The following is a 21,263-nucleotide window of genomic DNA, read 5'->3' on the forward strand; positions in this document are numbered from 1 at the left end:
ACTTGAAGTCAGGAGTTCGAGACCAGCCTGGCCAACATAGAGAAACCCTGTCTCTACTAAAAATACAAAAATTAACTGGGTGTGGTGTTGCTTACCAATAATCCCAGCTACTTAGGAGACAGAGGCAAGAGAATCACTTGAACCCAAGAGGCAGAGGTTGCAGTGAGCCGAGATCACACCACTGTACCCCAGCCTGGGTGACAGAGCAAGACTCTGTCTCAAAATACATATATACATACATACATACATACATACAAACAAATAAAACAATAATAAAGGTAGAAAGGGAAAAACGGGCAACAGTCTAAATGTCCTTCAGTAGGGGACTAATATTTAATGGTGCAGTGGACGTTACAGTGGAAAAGTGCAATTGTATACATCAACATGGAGAACAACTTCAAAACAGTATATATAATATGAAACTGGTTTTATATGAAATAAGTGTGTGTGTGTCCCATCTGGACAGATATACACCACATTACTAATCATGGCTATTTGGGGGATTGGGAGTTGAGATGGAGAAGGGCTGGATAATTGGGGGAGGTTTTTTTTTTTTATGTCATACACTTATAAATTGTGATGCGGTATATTTGGTAATAATTTCTTTTTAACCGTGAACATGTATACAATTATTTAAAAACCACCATAGCACAAAACAAGACCACCAAATTCAAGTGTTACTCCTTTTGGAAGCAGTTATGTCTTCTCTTTAACAGTTTTTGATTATTTAGATAATAGTATCTTTCATACTCTATTGAAATAGTTAATATTATGTGAGCTCCTTAAAGTCAGGCAGTGTATTGTTACCTCTTTATTTCCAGGACCTAGCCAGTGTCTCAATAGGAGGTACTTAATAAATATTTGCATGAAGGAAGAAGGTATGGGTACAATATATGTAAGATATAATATATGTTATTAATAAGCCTGCTAATATTTAAAGCAGTTAAAACATTCTTTTTTTTTCTTTTCTTTTTTTTTTTCACGGAGTTTTGCTCTTATTGCCCAGGCTGGAGTGCAGTGGAACAATCTCAGCTCACTGCATTCCGCCTCCCGGGTTCAAGTGATTCTCCTGCCTCAGCCTCCTGAGTAGCTGGGATTATAGGCATGTGCCACCTCACCTGGCTAATTTTTTGTATTTTTAGTAGAGACAGGGTTTCACTGTGTTAGCCAGGATGGTCTCAATCTCCCGACCTCAGATGATCTTCCAGCCTCGGCCTCCCAAAGTGCCAGGATTACAGGCATAAGCCACCGCGCCCAGCCCTAGTTTAAAAAATTTTTATGTTCTAAGGCCGTCTCAACCAGTTAACTTTTACCAGATTAAGCATTAGTTTTCTATTCCTTATTTCTGTTTGAATTTGAGTCTTAGGATTAACCCATCTTAATTTATAGTTACATCCCTTGAAACATTAGAGATTACAGAATTATGACTACATTAGAACCATATTGAGTTAACACATTTGCTTGCTTTTTGAGACAGTCTCACTCTATTGCCCAGTCTGGAGTGCAGCGGTGCAGTCATGGCTCACTGCAGCCTCAACCTCCTGGGCTCAAGTGATCCTCCTCCCTCAGCTTCCTGAGTAGATGGGACTACATGTGCATGCGGCTCTACACCCTGCCCTGCTAATTTTTTTATTTTTATTATTATTATTTTTTGAGACAGAGTTTTACTCTGTTGCCCAGACTGGAGTGCAGTGGCACAATCTCAGCTCACTGCAACCCCTGCCTCCTGAGTTCAAGCTATTCTCCTGCCTTAGCCTGCTGAGTAGCTGGGATTACAGGCACGCGCCACCAAGCCCGGCTAATTTTTGTATTTTTAGTAGAGATGGGGTTTCGCTATGTTGGCCAGGCTGGTCTCAAACTCCTGACCTCAAGCGATCCACCCACCTTGGCCTCCCAAAGTGCTGGGATTACAGACGTGAGCCACCGCGCCCAGCCTGTCCTGCTAATTTTTTATATTTTTTGTAGAAGCAAGGTTTTGCCACGTTGCCCAGGCTGATCTCACAAGTGATCCGCCTGTTTCAGCCTCCCAAAGTGTTAGGATTACAGGCATGAGCTACGAGCTACCACATCCAGCCTGAAATATCTTCTTAATACCCCGTCTGCATAAATCACTACAGCATTGGTTGATAAATCCAGCAGTTTGGGTTTCTGTATGGAGAACAGTTTCATCTCTACCTCCTTGCCTTTGCCTTTTCTTTAGGATTCTGATAATCCTGACCTTCGAGACCGGGGCTATATTTATTGGCGCCTTCTCTCAACTGACCCTGTCACGGCTAAAGAAGTAGTCTTGTCTGAGAAGCCACTGATCTCTGAGGAGACGGACCTTATTGAGCCAACTCTGCTGGATGAGCTAATCTGCCACATTGGTTCTTTGGCCTCTGTGTATCATAAGCCTCCTAATGCTTTTGTGGAAGGAAGTCATGGAATTCATCGTAAACACTTGCCAATTCATCATGGGAGGTAAGAAGGTGTGAACTGTCTTTGAGTGAGAAATGACTCTGTTTAGACAGAGTTAGTCTTCTTTATGCTTTTATAGTCTGGAAAAGAACTTGCTGTACATTTTTGCAAACCTGCTACTGTACAACCCCAGGGAGCTCCAACTGAATACCAGTGACCACATATAAAATGGGTGAAAGACTCCTCTGTGTTCCAATCTAAGAGTACATTATGGCTTTAGAAAATTGTGGTGAAGACCTTCTAAATTGATGAAGTCTGAAAGTTGCTTAAGTCTGCAGTAAGAAGAGAATAGAAATAATCCCATAGTTGAAAACTTGGAAAAAAGCCTGTGTATACATTTAGCCATCTTGACCCTTTACTGTAGCTTTTGTTGAGCCTTATGGAAAGTTAGTAGGTACAACTTATGCTGTAAAACTGTTAATGAAATAATATTTCAGTATTGTTTTATTAAAAAAAAAAGCCTGACTTCTGTGTGGACTTAGTTTTTCAGTTACCTGTACCTTTTTAAATTGGCCATTTCAACAAGGAAATTGATATGAACAGGCTCTTGGGTAACATGGAGCTCTTACTTTGTAGCTGTCCTAAAGTTCTAATTAGGGAGAAGAAACACTCTAATAAACTCTTATAATGGGTATCTCAGAATCTTTTCAGAATCTGATTCCTTCATCAATCATAATAGACCTTGATGAAAGTAGGATTTCCTTCCAGAGTAGTTAGAATAATTGGGCTTTTATTAATGAGTGTCTTGTTCCATTGTCTGATGTATATTATTGTTTAAGTGGTTTTTGTGAATGGCCAAAGTGTAGTATTTATTGCTTTACAAATTGGTGTGGTCAGCATTTTGGGCTCTATGTAAATAGACTGTGGATACAGACAAATGAAAAAGAAACAGCAACATCCAAGGAGATTATTAATCTTTCATGATTGAGTTGAATCTTTGGTTTTACAGCAGGTGCTATAATTTTAATCCAGAGGAGATATGAGCTTCATAAGGATTAGTCCTTATAGTAAGTTAGGGTGTTTCTCCTTGTAGGCAAACATGTTTAACATTCTATATATGAGACTATTTAACTTCTAAGAATTTCTCCCAGTCTGTGCTTCAAGTTTCGATGTAGATATGGAATTTCTGTTGTAACTTCCCTCTGTAACTGTGTTTGTATCTAGCCTCCTGATAACTTTTAACCCTCACATGGAAGTGGGAAAATGAATCAATAAGCAAAAACAACCCTTTCTTAGACGCAGGGAGAGAACCAACATTAAGTTATCTAAAAAGAAAGTGTCTTACATAAGGCCTTTATCTGATTAATAGCCTTTAAGTTCTTATCTTCACAATTTCTTTTGTGGTTCCTTTTTGGATAACCTCCTTTTTGTCCATTTGTGCATGTTTTGTGTTTTTAAGGGAAATGCAAATATAAGGAAAATCTGTTTTGATATAAATAGGGATGATACGTTGCTGCAAATGACATGTCTGTAATAATATTGACATTACCTAGCTCTGTTCTGCAGTGTAAGATTAATAAGTGATACACCTCTCATAGGAAACAAAGCAACACTTTAAAGCCTTATTCTGCATCTTCTAGAGGTTTAAAAATGCTCACTTCACTAGGTCTTTTAAAATCACCTGGGAAAGAGAGAAGTGATTTTTACTTGGATATTGCTTACTATGCTTATACTTGTCAGCTGCTTCATGGGGGTGAGGTAGTAAATAGTTGTCTAATTCGGAAAAATCTCACCTTTAAAAAATACTGCTTTGATGACAGTTATGCAGTTATTTCTCTTAAAATTGGAAATGTCATTATATTAATTTTCTTATATTTTCCATTGAGAAAGGATGTATAATAATGATGTATCATATTCTTGTAGAATCTGTAGGATCATTTATATCTTTTCATTGAACTCACTTCTATTATTCATTCCATTAGAGTGAAGAAAAATATGTGCGGAATACCTATTCTACCTTCTTTTTAGACATACTGATAGAACCATGTGTTCTGTCACATTTTCTAAATGGTATATGTCAGAAGATGACAGAATTTCATGTGTAGAGAATATGAAAGATTTTATGTATTTCTTGCCAGGTGTATGAAATCATTTCCCCTTTTTATTTCTTAAAGCCTTTTCATCATGACTTCCTGGACGCTTTTTCCTTGTAAATCAGCTTTCCTAGATTGTATCTCTGTCATTAATCTTTGCAGTTCCATGTTTATTCTCTTCTCTGGTTACTGATCTTGGTTGTATCAAAAGGTTCGATCTGAACCTTTTCTTTCTGTGTTTCTCTACATATTCCCTTAGGGAAATTACCCACTAACCACTAATATATTACAGAGCTTTACCAGTTAGACCATGTTTTCAGTTGATTCTTGCTCTAATAAAACCTTATGCTTCTGTGATATTGTTACCATTTTATTGATGAGGAAATTTTGTCTCACAGAGGTTGTTGCTTGCCAGAAATTATGCAGCTAGTAATTACTGGAGCCAACACTTAATCCCCTGCTTTTACCACCACCCTACACTGCCCCCCACCCTCATGTTTTCACCTGAGATGTGTATGTGAATTTCTAACCAAGCTTACTTCTCTGACTGCCAGTCCTTTGGTTTTGTTGTTTTTGTTTGTTTGTTTGTCTGTTTTGTTTTGTTTTTGAGATGGACTGTCACTCTATAGCCCAGGCTGGAGTGCAGTGGCTCAATCTTGGCTCACTGCAACCTCTGCCTCCTGGGTTCAAGAGATTCTCCTGCTACAGCCTCCTGAGTAGCTGTGACTACAGACGTGTGCCACCACATCCAGCTAATTTTTTTGTGCTTTTAGTAGAGATGGAGTTTCACCATGTTGTCCAGGCTGGTCTCGAACTCTTGACCTCAGTAATCCACCTGCCTTGGCCTCCCAAAGTGCCAGGATTGCAGACGTGAACTGCCGCGCCCGGCTGGAATATGAACAGGTTCTCAATTACCCAGCCCAGTGCTCTACCCTGAGACTCTGGGTGTGAGCCACCGTGCCCAGCCCAGTCCCTTGTTTCTGTCAAGCTTCTCTACTTGTTTTTCTTACTTATTTTATCAGAATTGAGAGCTGCGCATAAGTTTTCCTGTCATCCTTCTAGATTACCCTGTGATTATTAGAGGTGTAACTAATCTTTTACTTCTCAGTTTTTGTTTGTGTCAAAGCTTACCTAGGCTTTTTTAGAAGAAAACATTTGTTTATTAATTAAATTGTTACAGTGTTTTTTTACTTTTTTTTTTTTTTTTTTTTTTTTTGAGATATAGTCTCACTCTGTCTCCCAGGCTAGAGTGCAGTGGCATGACCTTGGCTCACTGCAAGCTTCCCCTCCTGGGTTCAAGTGATTCTCGTGCCTCAGCCTCCTGAGTAGCTGAGACCACAGGTGCCTGCCACCACTCCCAGCTAATTTTTAATTTTTTGTATTTTTAGTAGAGATTGAGTTTCACCATGTTGGTCAGGCTGGTCTCGAACTCCTGACCTCAGGTGATCTGCCCACCTTGGCCTCCCAAAGGGCTAGGATTACAGGTGTGAGCTGTTTTTTTGTTTGTTTGTTTGTTTTTACTTTTTATCATATAAATCTTAAAATATGCAAGATAGAGTGGTATAACAAACTTGGATATACCTATCACTCAGTTTCAGCAGTTATCAGTATCTTGCCAATGTTATTTCATTTGTTGCCCCACAGTTGTTTTTGAGATGGCTCAAATATTTTAAATCCAATCCCAGACCTCGTTATCTTTTCACCCATAAGTACTGTACTTGTTATCTTTAACAGATAAAGACTTGAAATTACAATGTTATCAAGCCTAACAAAATTGGACATAATTACTTAATTAATATCATCCAATAAGCAGGCTAACCTACTTTCAGATTTTCTCAGTGGCCATTCTCTAGTCTCATTTAGAGTTTATGTAAGATTGGTCTTACTTTTTCCTTAAATGTTTGGAGGAATTCACAGTGAAGCCGTCTGAGCCTGGAATTTTCTTGGTAGGACTTTTACTTTTTAAATTGACATCTAATTTATAATAACCTTAGCATTAAGGTTATTGCCTGACCTTTGCCTGGTCAGGATACCACGGCCATTGAACATATGTCACTGGGCAGGCAGTGCCTCTAATACTGGTAATGCTAGAGGTGATGTTTTTGGTAAACAAGCTGGGTACTTTTTGTGATCTTTGCTTAGAGCATGCCTGTGTCGGATTAACAGTATAAATAATAGTGTGCTTATTATATTGTTTATTAATGTTAGGCTGTCAGTGGATTATTCTGGTCTGATGTAAGCTTATGCAGTGGAGAATATCTTCATGTTACTTATATTAACATTATTGCTTCTATTAAGTAATAGATTAGTCCAATCTGTTAGTAATAGATTAGTTCACTAATCTTAGCATTTAGTGTTCCATGAATGTTTACATATGTATACACTCATATAATCACTACCCTGATCAGATATAGAATATTTTCAGCACCCTAGAAGGTTCCTCATGTTCCTTTACTGTCAGTGTGCACACTCCAGAGATTACCACTGTTCTGATTTCTATCGCTATAGATTCATTTTGTCTCTGCCTGAGTGTAATATAAATGGAACCTACAGTTTTTACTCTTCTATGCCTTGTGTCTTTTGCTCTGTATAATGTGAGGTTAATCTGTGTTTTTAGTAGTTTGCTCTTTTTTATTGGTGTGTAGTATTCCATTCCATGAATATACTATTTATGTCTTCTGTTGCATCTTTGGGTTATTTCTAGTTTGTGGCTGCTATGAATATTCTTGTATTTGTCTTTTGGTAGACATATACGTATTTATCTCGGGCATATACCTAGGAGTAGAATTGCTGGATCGTAGAATAGGTTTCTATTTAGCTGTAGGAGACACACGCTGCCAATTTTCCAAAGTAGTTGTACCAGTGTATACTCCTAGCACTGTATGAGTTCCAGGTGATCTACATTGTCAGCACTGCTTGGTATTATTGATCTTTTTAGTTTTAGCCATTCTGGTGAGTGTATAGTGGTGTCTTGTTATAGTTTTAATTTGCATTTTCCTGATGAGTAAAGTTGCTAAGCACATTTTCATGTTACTGTATCCTCTTTTGCGACTTGCCTGTTTTTAATGATTTGTCTTTTTCTTAATGATTTGTAGGAATTCCTTATATAATTTGGATGCAAGTCCTTTGTTAGGTATATGTGTTGTGAATATCTTCTCTCAGTTTGTAGAGAGTATCTTTTCCCAATTTCTTAATGGTGTCATTGGAAGACATGTTCTTAATTTTAATGAAGTCCAGTTTATTACTTTTTTCTTTTGTGGCTACTGCTTTTTGTTGAAACCATTATCTCCTCCAGGCTTATAAGATGCTACTCCAGGTTTTCAACTAGGTTTTACCTTTCACATTTATGTCTGATTTATCTCAATTTTTGTTTACCTTGTGAATTACAGGGAGCCGAGGTTCATTTTTCCCCCACATAGCTGTGCAGTTAACCCACACCATTTATTGAAAAGATCATCATTTCTCTTACCTAGTCCTTTTAAAATGTCTTGGAACTCACCACTTTCTTTTTATTTTTATAGCTTGTTGAGCTTTTATTATTTCATACATAGTTGACAACAGTAGCAGTTTAGATTACTCTTAGCTGATCTTCATGTCCATTCTCCTAACTTCAGTTCATTATATACACAGGTGCTAGAATAATGTTCCTCTAATGTTATTTTTAGTTTCTGTTCTTTGTTCAAGAAATAAAAGTGATTCTGCATTTCTTTTATAAAAAATCAGCTCTCTAGACTAGTTTTCAAAGTTTTATTTTCCTTATTCTCTCTTCCCCCAAATTTTACCAATCCCAAACTCTACTCCTGCCAATATAATTTTTTTACCACCCCTGAAGTCAAATTGTTCATTTCTGTGCCTTTGTACAAACCTTCTCTTCCTCTTTGGAGGTTTCTCTCTGGTAGTTCCTCATAAAACCATTCCGAGAAGCTTTTTTTGTTGTGTTACTCGTATCCTATCACTTATAAGACACACAATACATGTTTCTGCTGTTACGCAGTAAACTTGCTTTTTAGTCATTTTGTAAATGCTGATTTTTTTTTGTTGGTGTGTAAGCCATTGAGGGCAGGAACCATATATTTTACAGTTTCTACAGAGAACCATAGAATTCTCTTTACAGTGTTCCCTCATAGATGTTTAATTAAAATTGACCAATTATATTATATAACTGACAAGGTTTACATCATATAATTTATTTTCATTTTAGCAACTGTATTTGATAAAAATAAGAATTGCTATTATCTCTTCATGAGCTTAAACAAATGGTTATAAAATCAGAGGGTTTTTTTCCCCCTTGTATTTGATAGTTATATATAGCTATATGTTTAACTACTGTTGCCATATTATGTCCTAGGTGAAACTGACTTTTCTCTTTTGTCCATTTTATGTGTATGTGATTTTAGCACTGATGCAGGTGACAGCCCTGTTGGCACTACCACTGCAACGAATCTGGAACAGCCTCAGGTTATCCCCTCTCAAGGTGATCTTCTAGGGGATCTTTTAAACCTTGACCTCGGTCCCCCAGTCAATGTGCCACAGGTGTCCTCCATGCAGATGGGAGCGGTGGATCTCCTAGGAGGAGGACTAGATAGTCTGGTAAGCATCTTTCTTCCCTTGTTCTTTTGGTTATTTTTAGTTCTTGATATGCTAGAGAGTTTTAAATTATTCAGCTTTTTAGAACTAGACCTTTCCTTGATGAGCAGTAATGTCCCTTGATAAAGGACAGGATTCTTTGTCTTTAGTAAGGCAAAATTATAATTAATACTGTTCATCGTTGGTAATGGGGTATGTCTGCAGGTGTATGGGATTATTTCATTGTCCTGCCTCTAAATAGAACTTTTGACATTTAACCATCCTATTGTTCAGCAATTTTAACGTTTAGTATCTTTTCCAGAGTTTATTATTGTTCCTAGCTCTTAACTCTGGATAGCCCACATCAATTCTCCTTTTGATCTGAACGACATTAAAGTGACCTCACACAAATCATCCTATTTTGAGGCTTTCAAACCTTTGCCTTTTTTATATTTTATTTACTTATGCCCTAATTCTGAAAGGTTTTGAGGCAGCCTTTTTTTTTTTTTTTTTTAAGTAAAATGTACCTTTATTCCAGTTGGAAAGGGCTGCTTGATTGGTTCTTTTTTTCCCTTCTTCCCCACCTACTCCATTCTATCATACTTCCAATTTAATTAGCTTCCAGGATTCTAATACTAAAAGGCTCCAAAATCCAGAATATCTGTGAACATTTGCCACCAATGGGAACCAAAATTATTTTTTGTTTCTGTACAAGATAAATGAATTTTGAGAGTGACCTTCAGTCTATGAAGAGAAGGCCAGAAAAATAACAAGTCTATCACATGACTGCCTTAAACTGTGATGGAATTAGAGAGGCTTTTCTAGCAGACCCTTGCAAAAGAGATTTTTGTCAACCCAATGACTATAAAGATGCCCAACAACGATTTATTTACCAATATCATTGGAGGGCTGACATCTTAGATATGAAAATATATGTTCCCAGAGATGACAGATACAAAACAACTGCACTCTATGCTGCATATACTGGCATCTTCTCTTCTACTTTATGAGCAGTTTTGTATCTGGGGTTTATACCAGCCAGTAGAGGTTCATTTACTTTTTGGCTGGCAGAGGGTCCAAGGAAATAGGATTATAGTCATATCTCTGTGGGTTGTGCATTTCATTAATGGAAAATCACTGCTTCTAGAATTTATACATTGACCAAGCTGTGAACTCCAGCTTATATTGACACAAATGAGCACTTCTATTGTCTTTCTTGGGCATATAAGCAAATACTTTTTATATTCATATCTTTAATGATTGAAACTGACTGATTATATAAACAGAATAGCTTTCTCATATGATGATTCTATTTACATTGCTGTCTAGCCTCCTTGTAGACTCAGGAGAGCGACAAACATTTAAATATTCATGGAGGCTCCTAAGAATCCCTTATAAAATTAAAATAGCTCTTCCTTTCTGTTCACATATCAACCACAAGTTAAATATTGCATCCTCCTCAAGTTTATTACATTCCCTGGTGGGGAAGCTTACTACATGGTGGACTCATTGAACCTAAGAATGAGAAACAAACTAAGTTCAAGGAATAGAGGGGAGAAAGAGGCCCTGCCTTTAATGTTGCCAGACCAGAATCCTACTTGACCCACTATAAGCATAGAAAAAAAGAAACATGTTATTTTCATTTGACTTTGTATTAGCTCATGCCAACTCCAAAACCAATGGGTTTTGTTATCATATTTTACATAGCTGCCCAGTCATCTGCATTAGAGTTCCTGCAAGTATTGTATCAAAGGGAAAAGCTGTTAGAACCTGCTTGTAGTAGCCAAAGTTACACACAGGCCTATTTCTTTTTTTTTATATAAGGGATATTCTTTCAGGGATAGGAAAGTTGTTGTTTTTCTAATCGGATTTCTAAATATGCAACTTTTGCTACATAGGCCCAGTTATGTTTTTATGTAACTCTAAATTTTAGCTTTTCCTGACTTTGGGATTTAAAATGGTATCCTTGGTGTTATAGCCCAGAAATTGTTTACAGTGCAGTTTTCTTCAGCTTATTCTGAGTTTGAAAGATATCCCAGAAATCAAGATGAGAAGAAATTAAAGCCCTTAGTTTTGCTTTGGATCCGTATGTGGTTAAATATATATTTACTCAGAGAATCAAGGTTCCTTTTTCGAGACCATCACAAGGAAGACCTAAATTTGGCTGTGTGGAAGATGAGTTTCTAAGGCAGCAGTAGACTTTTAAAATGCTTTCATTGTTCTTATGCAAATTATCTAAAGAGAAGATTAATCCTCAAAGCCATTTTTTGAATGCATCCTTGCCTTACAGAGTACTTCTCAAAATAAATTATATACCTGTGAATCTCCTAAAGATTTTGTACCAGAGAGGGTTTGTTTTGTTTTGTTTAGTTTGTGGAAATGGGTTCTCACTATGTTGCGTAGGCTCATCTTGAACTCCTGGGCTCAAGCAATCCCCCTGCCTTGGCCTCCCAAAGTGCTGGGATTACAGGTGTGAGCCAGCACACTGAGCCTAAGAGAGATGATTTAGTTGGTCTAGAGTGAGACCTAGAGTCTGCATTTCTAACAAGGTGACACTGAAGCTGCTGGTCCATGGGCCACATTTTGCACATTAAGGACATAGAATATCTGGTGACTACTGTGAACCACTTCAGTTTAGTGTTTGAACTATAGCTACCTAGATGCTCAGATAGCAGATGCCCCTTTCTCTCTCTCTCTTTTTATTTGCTTTTTTTTTTTTTTTTTTTTTTTTGGAGATGGAGTTTTGCTCTTGTTGCCCAGGCTGGAGTGCAGTGGTGTGATCTTGGCTCACCGCAACCTCGCCTCCCAGGTTCAAGCGATTCTCCTGCCTCAGCCTCCCGAGTAGCTGGGATTACAGGTGCCCGCCACCATGCCCAGCTAAGTTTCTGCATTTTTAGTAGAGATGGAGTTTTACCATGTTGACCAGGCTGGTCTTGAACTCCTGAACTCAGGTGATCCACCTGCCTCAGCCTCCCAGGTTGCTGGGATTACAAGCGTGAGCCACCACGCCTGGCGCTTTTTCTCTTCAGTAGTAAACAGACTTCTGGAAAGAGGGCTCCTCCTCTCCCTTAAATTAATTCAGAGGGCAAGAAACTTATTATTTCGTTAAAGCTCTTTCTTTTGCCTTGTAGGGAGACTAGTGTAGCTAGGAGTGGTAGAATTCAACCCAAACTCCTATTTAAAATATGGCCCTGTTTAGAATTGTGTGGTGGTTTGGGACGCAGCATTTAGGTTAGCTCGGTGATCATTTCAGGAAGGCTAGCAACCAGGCCACTAGACTGTTGGTACTACTTTTATCATGGGTTTCTAACAGAACCTCACCCATAGAGGTCAGTGGTATACTGCTAACAAAGTATTGCCTGATTCCTAATAACTGTATGATTCTCAACTCTATCTGCAGAATTGGTATCACACAATTACCAGTTTAAAAAAAATACTCTCTCTCTAGCCATTGAAACTACAAAGAACAAAAAAATACTATCAATACTTGAGTCCAGGAGTAATTAAACACCACCTCTGGGAGGCAGGACCTAGACATTGCTATTTTTTAAAAGTTACCTGGGTTATTTTAATCTTGCAGCCAGGGTTGAGAACATTAAACCAAATGAAATTCCAAATGGAATTAGGTAGAGGTGTTAAAAACTGATATCTAAGCCAAGACAGTGACCGCCACAAAAGAATCGTATTCTCGAGATCCTCTTTGGCAGTTCCTACAAAAACAGATATCTCTGACTTTACCTTTGTTCTTTTCCCTCTGAATATTTTTCTGTTATGATTTTCTGTGAGGTTATCCATCGGGTCAGAAGTTGACCGGAAGTTGAATTTGGCCAATTTAGATATGGTCGCTCAGTCCCAGGGTCCTTTTTATCCTTGCTTACTTGCCATAATTGGAGACCGAAAATCGAGGGCATTGTATATTTTGGATTGTCTAACCATTTTCTGTTCTTCTATCTTAAAACTTGATATTCATGAGAAGATATTTTTATTCTTCCTTTTTCATAGTCTGGTGATCTTCCCTTAGATCTTGTTCTGTTTCATCTTCTTTTACTGTCACACTCATGGAATTTGGCCAGGGTTAAGATTTAGTGAGTTGCAACCTTTTCCTATTAGGTTGGAGCAAATGTAATTGCGATTTTTGCCATTAAAAGTAATTACTTTTGCTCTAACCTAATAGAACTGTCCTAGTCAGGAAATACTTATCAATTTATTATTTATTTGTTATTATTACTAGTCAGAAATGCTTTGCCACAACATTCCTGAAAGCTATGGCCTTCTTCCAGCAATAATAGGGACTCTCAACATTTGTGATTCTTTAAAGAGGAGTTAGGGTGGGGCCATTGCTGTGATGTAAAGAAAGTAAACATACTGTAGCTCCCCAGGTGATTGGTTCTTGTATGCTTTTTTAAAGAAAGCAGTCGTCTTTGAATGGAATGCCTCTTCATCTCAAGACTTGGATAAAAATGGATTTCTACCTATTCTTTTTAGTCTCCTTACTAGAACATCCTTATTTTTTGCTTGCATTTCAGCATATTCTCTTTTGCTTGTACTCTACAGATAGTGTCTTCCATCTGTCAGTACAAACTGAACTATTGCTTTGATGTGGAGTAAATTCAAGTAATGTAATTTATGTAGTTGACCTGCTCTACATGTAGAGCATGACAGTTTACTAGTTAGGTATAGGCTTGCAAAGTAGTTATTTGGACTTTTTTGTTTCTTTTGGAAGCCATATATGTGGAGTTTTTTGGTTTGTTTGTTTGTTTTATGACTCTGGTACTTAATCTAAGAAACTGCTCGTTCTGAGTAGTGTGATTTTTCTCAACGTGCAGATCCTTCTGATTTGGTGTAGTGTGGGAGGTGACCTGATGCCCGTGTGTATAACTCTTGCATATGTGTTATGTGCTCATGAGTCTGACATCTGCGAGGATCACTGAAGTAATAATTGAATCTCGGTTATTTTATTGCCTTTACTTCCAGTCTGTCAGCAGAGGCCTTGGCTAAATTACAGCCTTTTGTTCATCCCAGGTGCTGTACTTTATTCTTTTACATAAACAGTGCTATTGTGTATCAAAAATGGAAAGGAAGAATTATCCAAAGTGCCCTTTCTCTGTGCTGGTGAAGGATTTCATCCTGGAGAAATATGCTGTGTGCCCAGCTTGAGTGGTATGGAATAGAGGAGAAACTGCCTTTTCCTGACCCCCAGTCCATGTTTTTCCCACTGTTTCTTTCAGGTTTTTACCTTTCAGATATCTAAAGTCATAAGCTATTTATTAATAGTTTTGAGATTTTTTAGCCCACAGGAAATCCATCATCTGTACTAGTTTTACATCTTTATTTTTCTTCCTTCGGGGTAGCTTTGCAATGATTTAAAAACTTAGTTTTTAGAGTTTGTGTTATGTGGAAAGATCTTTGTAAGTTGTTGCCCATTAAATTTCTCAGTGAGGCTTCCATAACCACTATCTTTGTATCAGTGCATACGTTTAGTCAAGGCTGGCCTCAGGCAGTTTTGAGAATAAGTACTAATTTCTGAGTGCTATTCCCTGTGCTAGAACTTTTATAATTTTTTTTTTTTTTGAGATGGAGTCTCGCTCTCTCGCCCAGGCTGGAGTGCAGTGGCCGGATCTCAGCTCACTGCAAGCTCTGTCTCCCGAGTTTACACCATTCTTCTGCCTCAGCCTCCCGAGTAGCTGGCACTACAGGCACCCACCACCTCGCCTGGCTAGTTTTTTTATTTATTTTTTTTTTTTGTAGTAGAGACGGGGTTTCACCGTGTTAGCCAGGATGGTCTCGATCTCCTGACCTCGTGATCCGCCCGTCTCAGCCTCCCAAAAAGCTGGGATTACAGGCTTGAGCCACCGCGCCCGGCAGAACTTTTGTAATTTCTAATCCTCAGAACAACTCCGGAAGATAGTTGGTATTGGGCCCCATTTTACAGAAGACTGAAGGTCATACAGTAAGTTGCAGAGTTGGAATTTAAACCCTGGACTTCTTTAAAACTTCAAAATTTATACACTTTATACTATCCTGTAATTTTCCAGTTAGTTTGTTATTGTCACCTTCTAGAATAGAATACAGTTTCACCTAACTGGTCTTTCTCAAACTGGGAAACGCAGTCTCTGGAGTACACAGCAGAGTGCAGGGTGCATTTGAAGCTGCAGAATAAATATGGCTCATTGCCTTGCAGCGTCAGGCTTACTTGATGGTAAATAATATAAACAGAATATACACTGGTATGTTACAACTTAGAATGTAAAATTGCATGACTTTAAGATAAAACATACAGCTTGCTTGCCCTTCGCCTCTTGATGGTGTACATCCCAGGTCCCTGAGTGTATGACTTTGGGCTAATGTGTCACATGAAAGTTGGAGAAGGACTACAAAAGTGTGTTCATTCATGAAAAAAAGAGACTGAATAATAAGTTCGTGCACCTTTCTTGCAGCAAGAGGAACAGATGGTTCATCTTAGCCTTATTTATTTATTTAAAGACAGGGTCACTGCAACCTTGAGCTCCTGGGCTCAAGTAGTCCTCCCACCTCAGCCTCCCAAAGTGTTAGGATTTACAGGCGTGAGCCACTATGCCTGGCCATTTTATTTTCATTTAAGTAAAACCACAAAAATCTCCTTTTCCCATCTTTTCACCGGTGAGCTGTAATAAAGCAGTAGTACTTTCAGGGCAGTTAAATGATGTGCAGGCGTTCTTCTTCTGAAAATTTGGTCTCAAAACCACTCAAATAATACATTTCCTCCCTAGAATGAGTTTTGGTCCGGCTGGGAGATGGTTTTTTTTTTTTTGAGACAAGGTCTCGCTTTGTCACCCAAGCTACAGTACAATGGTGTGGTCATAGCTCACTGCAGCCTCAAACTCCTGAGCTCAAGTGATCCTCCAACCTCAGCCTCCCAAGTAGCTGGGACTACAGGCACAAGCTGTACACTTGGCTAATGGGTGTTCATTTTTTTTTCTCAGTTGGTTCTATTCATATCTGTTGGCAATGTTGATACAGATACTGTGCTCTAGGCCAGTTGGTAAACGATTTTGTCAGGCTTTTGTCCTTTTGGTGATAATTTTCCCTAATAAAATGATTCATTTCAAAATTGTCTCCCAGGAAATACTGCCAGTAGCTGTATATATATTACTGCCAGTAGCTGTAAATATATATTTACGAAACATTCATTCATTGAATAAATAAGTATTTGAGTGCCCAGTATTCAGGCTCTATTCTGTATACTAGGCATATAGAATGGTCCTTGCAACCTTCCGCAACAGTCCTTGCAAGCTTACATTTGGGTAGGGGAGACAAATGATAAAGTAGCAAATGCTGTGAAAGAAATTGAGAAAGAATAAAGAGGTTCTCTTGTTGATTTTTACTATATTCATCATTTGAGTTCTGTCTGACCTAAGAGACATATGGTGGCATTCTAAGGACTTTTTGTCTTACATCAGGAGGTAATCCGTTACATCCCTGTACTTTTCCGCTGATAGAAGCCTTTTCCCCCCTCAGGTTATGGAGTCTTCTGATGATTTTTATATGATCTCAATGCATTGATGCTATTCCTTATCAAGTCTTCTCTCAGCCATCAGTTTATTAGCTTTTGCGTGGTTACAGAGTCTTTCCACCAATTTGATTAGTTATATTTTATGATGCTTTTTTGCATAGTTTTTTTTTTTTTTTGAGACAGGATCTCACTCTGTCACCCAGGCTAGAATGCAGTGGCACTACCATGACATACTGCAGCCTTGACCTCCCTGAACCCAGGTGATCCTCCCACCGCAGCCTCCGAACTAGCTGGGACTACAGGCGCACACCACTACACCCAGCTAATTTTTGTATTTTTTGTAGAGTCATGGTTTTGCCATGTTGTTCAGGCTGGTCTTGAGCTCCTGGGCTCAGGCAATCCACCTGCCTCAGCTTCCCTAAGGGCTGGGATTACAAGTGTGAGCCACTATTCCCAGCCTTGAATAGCTTTTTAAAGATCAAATTAAAATTTGCAGCCTAGTAGCTGAAAACCATACTTTAACCTACAAGAGACTGTGTGCCATCTAAAATTAAACTCTGATAGAAAGACACACACTGATGATTTTGACACCAATAGGATTTTGACAATAGTAAGTTTTATTGTTTGTGATGGGAGTCACTGTGTACTATTTTTGCACCATTCTGTTGACTCCTAAATAATAGAGCTATCAGTAAGCTATATGGCTTGGAGCATTCCTTGGATTCCCTTTAATTCAGTAAATTCTAGAAAACATTAAATAAAAGAGACACTAGCTCTAAACAGGAGCATAGAAATGTCTGAGCTTCAGATATACACCTGCAGTTAAGAGAATCTCTTCAGATACCTAGACAGCTCCACAGTTTTAGAAGCAAATAGATGTACTTTGGACTGGCCAGACATACGTCAAAGGGGCTAACCCAGATCAGTCATTGTAATAATTTTTTTTTTTTTTTTTTTTTTGTTTTGAGGCGGAGTCTCGCTCTGTCGCCCGGGCTGGAGTGCAGTGGCCGGATCTCAGCTCACTGCAAGCTCCGCCTCCCAGGTTCACGCCATTCTCCTGCCTCAGCCTCCCGAGTAGCTGAGACTACAGGCGCCCGCCACCTCGCCCGGCTAGTTTTTTGTATTTTTAAAGTAGAGACGGGGTTTCACCGTGTTAGCCAGGATGGTCTCGATCTCCTGAACTCGTGATCCGCCCGTCTCGGCCTCCCAAAGTGCTGGGATTACAGGCTTGAGCCACCGCGCCCGGCCTTGTAATAATTTGTGGTATTTTTTTTTTCCAGTCCTCTCACTGGTTATCTCAGATGATATTCCTTTATAAAATTTAAAAATTCCTTTTCAAATTTTCTTTTCTTGGAGTCAGGCAGATTTGTTCCCTTATATAACTTCAAGCCTGTGTGCAGGCTCAGCTCTGGGACTTTTGGCTCTGCCTGGCTCTGCAGAGCTCATGTAACTATGCCGAAATCCCTTTAGCCCATAAGTTACAATAAGTCACCATAAAACCCGTTTTCTGTCTGGTTACTGAACATTATTGTGTAATGACACATTATTGTGTAGTTTAACATGAACCAGGTTCCACTCAGCATTACTTCAGATGTGGTAAAGTGACCACTCTTTGGTAGTAGACAAATGTTAGTATTATTCTCAGTGCCATTTAATGACTACAACAATTATGGGGGACTACTGTGATTGGAGACTGGGGGAACTACACCACTAGCAGAAAATTTGGATTTAGGTATCAATTACAGACTTTTTTCTCTTTTTTTTTTTTTTTTTTTTTTTGAGATGGAGTCTCGCTCTGTCGCCCAGGCTGGAGTGCAGTGGCACGATCTCAGCTCACTGCAAGCTCCGCCTCCCGGGTTCACGCCATTCTCCGGCCTCAGCCTCCCGAGTAGCTGGGACTACAGGTGCCCGCCACCGCGCCCAGCTAGTTTTTTGTATTTTAGTAGAGACGGGGTTTCACTGTGTTAGCCAGGATGGTCTGGATCTTCTGAGCTCGTGATCCGCCTGCCTCGGCCTCCCTAAGTGCTGGGATTACAGGCTTGAGCCACCGTGCCCAGCCCAGTTACTGTTAATACAGACTTTTAATACAGACTGTTCAATTTTCAGTATTTGAAATATTCTTTTCCTGAAGTTGGCATCTTTCCCCCCTTCTTTCTGTATCTGATTTAGTTGACCTATAATTGACATCATTTTCTTCATGGAGAAAATGGCAGCCTCAGTAAGGCAATCCTGGGAACAATAGTCAGTGGACACCTCCAAGAGACACTTGAAATACAGTATCTAGACATTTAAGATCAGGATCAAAGCCATACCCTGCACTCCTATTCCTTTTCCATCCTGTATTCTACTAGCTCACTGGATAACAGATATCACTCTGAGTTTTACAAGTTCTAGTTTGATTGATTTTGTACCCTACCTGATAAGTATGGGCTTACAGTATATCCAGACAGATGAACCTGACTCCCAGTAATCTCAGGCTGGGTGCAATGATTCACACCTGTAATCCCAGCACTTTGTGAGGCTGAGGTGGGAGAATCACCTGAACCCAGGAGTTAGAGACCAGCCTGAACAACAAAGTGAATTTTTTTTTTTTAAACAAATAGTGTCCTACTGAACTGAAATGGTTACTGTCTAGTTCAGGCTGATATACAACAGCTTTCTTGTGTAGTTGTTCACTTTCTAGCTTTCTTTTTTTCTTGATGAATATCTGCTTCCTCCTGTTTGTCACTTGTAGATAGGAGAGGTCACTCACTGGGTAATTCGCTTCCATTCCTGCTGACATCTCCCTGTTAGTCACTCACACCCATCATCATGCTGTCACCTTGCCATGGTTTCAGGGAGGAGGATAATCTCCGTTAGAATCTTTTTCAGTTAAGAGGAGAGTTGCTGAATAGTCTGGATAAGCTGTAGTCTTGCTAGTTAGAAAACATATACAGTATCGAAATTGTCCTTTCCCTTTGCTCTCTGAACATAGCACAAGTAGGTGAACCTATGTATCCCTGACTGTGTCTCTGATATCTTTTGGACCCTGTCTGTGTCAGATGAGAGTTCATGTTTCTAGCTGAGTTGTATCTGATATACTGAACATAAACAAAGGAATGGCAAGATTGCTTTTCAGTTCTTCATGATTTTGAATAAAATTGACAAGCAGCACTGGGGGACAGTACTTTCAGATCCTTTCCAGCTAAGATAATATTCATATATCATTCAAAGATAAAAAGAATGAAATATAAGAAAATAAGGGCTATGAATGTGCTTTCTTTCCTTTGGTCTAAACACTACCCATGAATCCCTTTTCTCAATACCTTTTATTGAATTTAGCAAAACTGCTGTTTCCTTTCCAATGTGTTTTTCTTTCTTGCTGTTCTGTGCCAAGCAGGTCCATAAAGAATTCTGTCTCTTTCAATCTTGGATTATAAGCCTAGCCAGAAGAGGGGAGAATAAGTTGGGAGAGGGAGTAAGCCCATCAGAAAGTCGAAAACCACCTCAGAGTATCAGGACAAATGAAACATTTTTTGTAGAATCCTTTCCAGGGTTTTCTTCTCTGCTCAAAATTTTTTTTTTTTTTAATTTTAATTTTAATTTTAATTTTTTTTTTTTGAGACAGAGTCTTGCTCTGTCGCCCAGGCTATAGTGCAATGGCGTGATCTTGGCTCACTGCAATCTCTGCCTCCCGGGTTTAAGCAATTCTTCTATCTCAGCCTCCTGAGTAGCTGGCACTACAGGTTCCCGTCACCAGGCCCAGCTAATTTTTGTATTTTTAATAGAGATGGGTTTCACCATATTGGTCAGGCTGGTCTTGAACTCCTGACCTCAGGTGATCAACCCGCCTTAGCCTCCCAAAGTGCTGGAATTACAGGCGTGAGCCACTGCGCCTGGCCTCTCTGCTGAAATCCTGACTTCCTTTTTAGTCACAAGTTCCAAAGTCATTTCTAAGCAGATGAAATCTTGTCTGATTCTAAATAACTAGCTCTCTAATGGCAGTGTTTTCAACGTTGGCTGTGCATTAGAATCAACTGAGGAAGCTTTTCAAAATTCTGATGCCCAGGCTACACTTCAGAACAATTAAATTACCATCTCCGGGGGCGAGTAGTTTTTAAAGCACTACTCTCTGCAACCCCCACACACAGATGGTTGATTCCATTGTGTATCCAAGGTTGAAACCACACTACCGAAACATAATTGATGTAGTTATTAGTATTCTTAGAAAGCTTAGATATTAGTCTAAGAAACCTCCAGGTTTTTATGAAGGGGAAATTAAAAATTAAAGACCGCCTTTGCAAACTTATTTCATATGAGTATTTTTTTTTTAACACATATCAACCCTCTGTTCTAGTCTAATTGGCCTTTTCATTCTACATGCTTTCTCTGCCTTTGTTCATGCTATTTGAGAAATGATCTTCCCCCATTTTTGCTTTTTATAAATTCACACTACCACCTCTTTGAAGCTTCATTCTTTCAGCCAGAGGAAGGTTTTTCCTTTCAGAACTTCCCTTTTTTGCTTTAGTATATTCTGTATGGTTTTGCATTCATGTTTTATTTCTCCGGCTAGTTTGCAAAGCCTTATTCTTACCTATGTAGTCCCCTAATTGCCAGGCATCTTTATATCCCTTGTAATGCTTTGCATCCAGTAAATGTTATGTAAATGTTTGTTTGAATAAAAGAAATTTCAGATGTCATGCTGCAGATGTGTGCTATTATAGAACTGGGGAGAA

At 38.9% G+C, this 21,263-nt stretch overlaps 1 protein-coding gene across 6 annotated transcripts in view; it reads left to right on the forward strand.

The window, feature by feature from the left end:
* AP2B1 (adaptor related protein complex 2 subunit beta 1) overlaps positions 1-21,263 on the forward strand; it is a 137,865-nt gene that overhangs the window by 59,952 nt on the left and 56,650 nt on the right. For all 6 annotated transcript variants that reach the window (XM_021928937.2, XM_021928941.2, XM_021928942.2 and 3 more), the window contains exons 13-14: positions 2,201-2,460; positions 8,888-9,080. In XM_021928937.2, coding sequence (XP_021784629.2) covers positions 2,201-2,460; positions 8,888-9,080 — 453 coding nt within the window. The remainder of the gene's footprint in view (positions 1-2,200; positions 2,461-8,887; positions 9,081-21,263) is intronic.

This window comes from Papio anubis, chromosome 17, assembly GCF_008728515.1.
Source record: "Papio anubis isolate 15944 chromosome 17, Panubis1.0, whole genome shotgun sequence".
Lineage (NCBI taxonomy): Eukaryota > Metazoa > Chordata > Mammalia > Primates > Cercopithecidae > Papio > Papio anubis.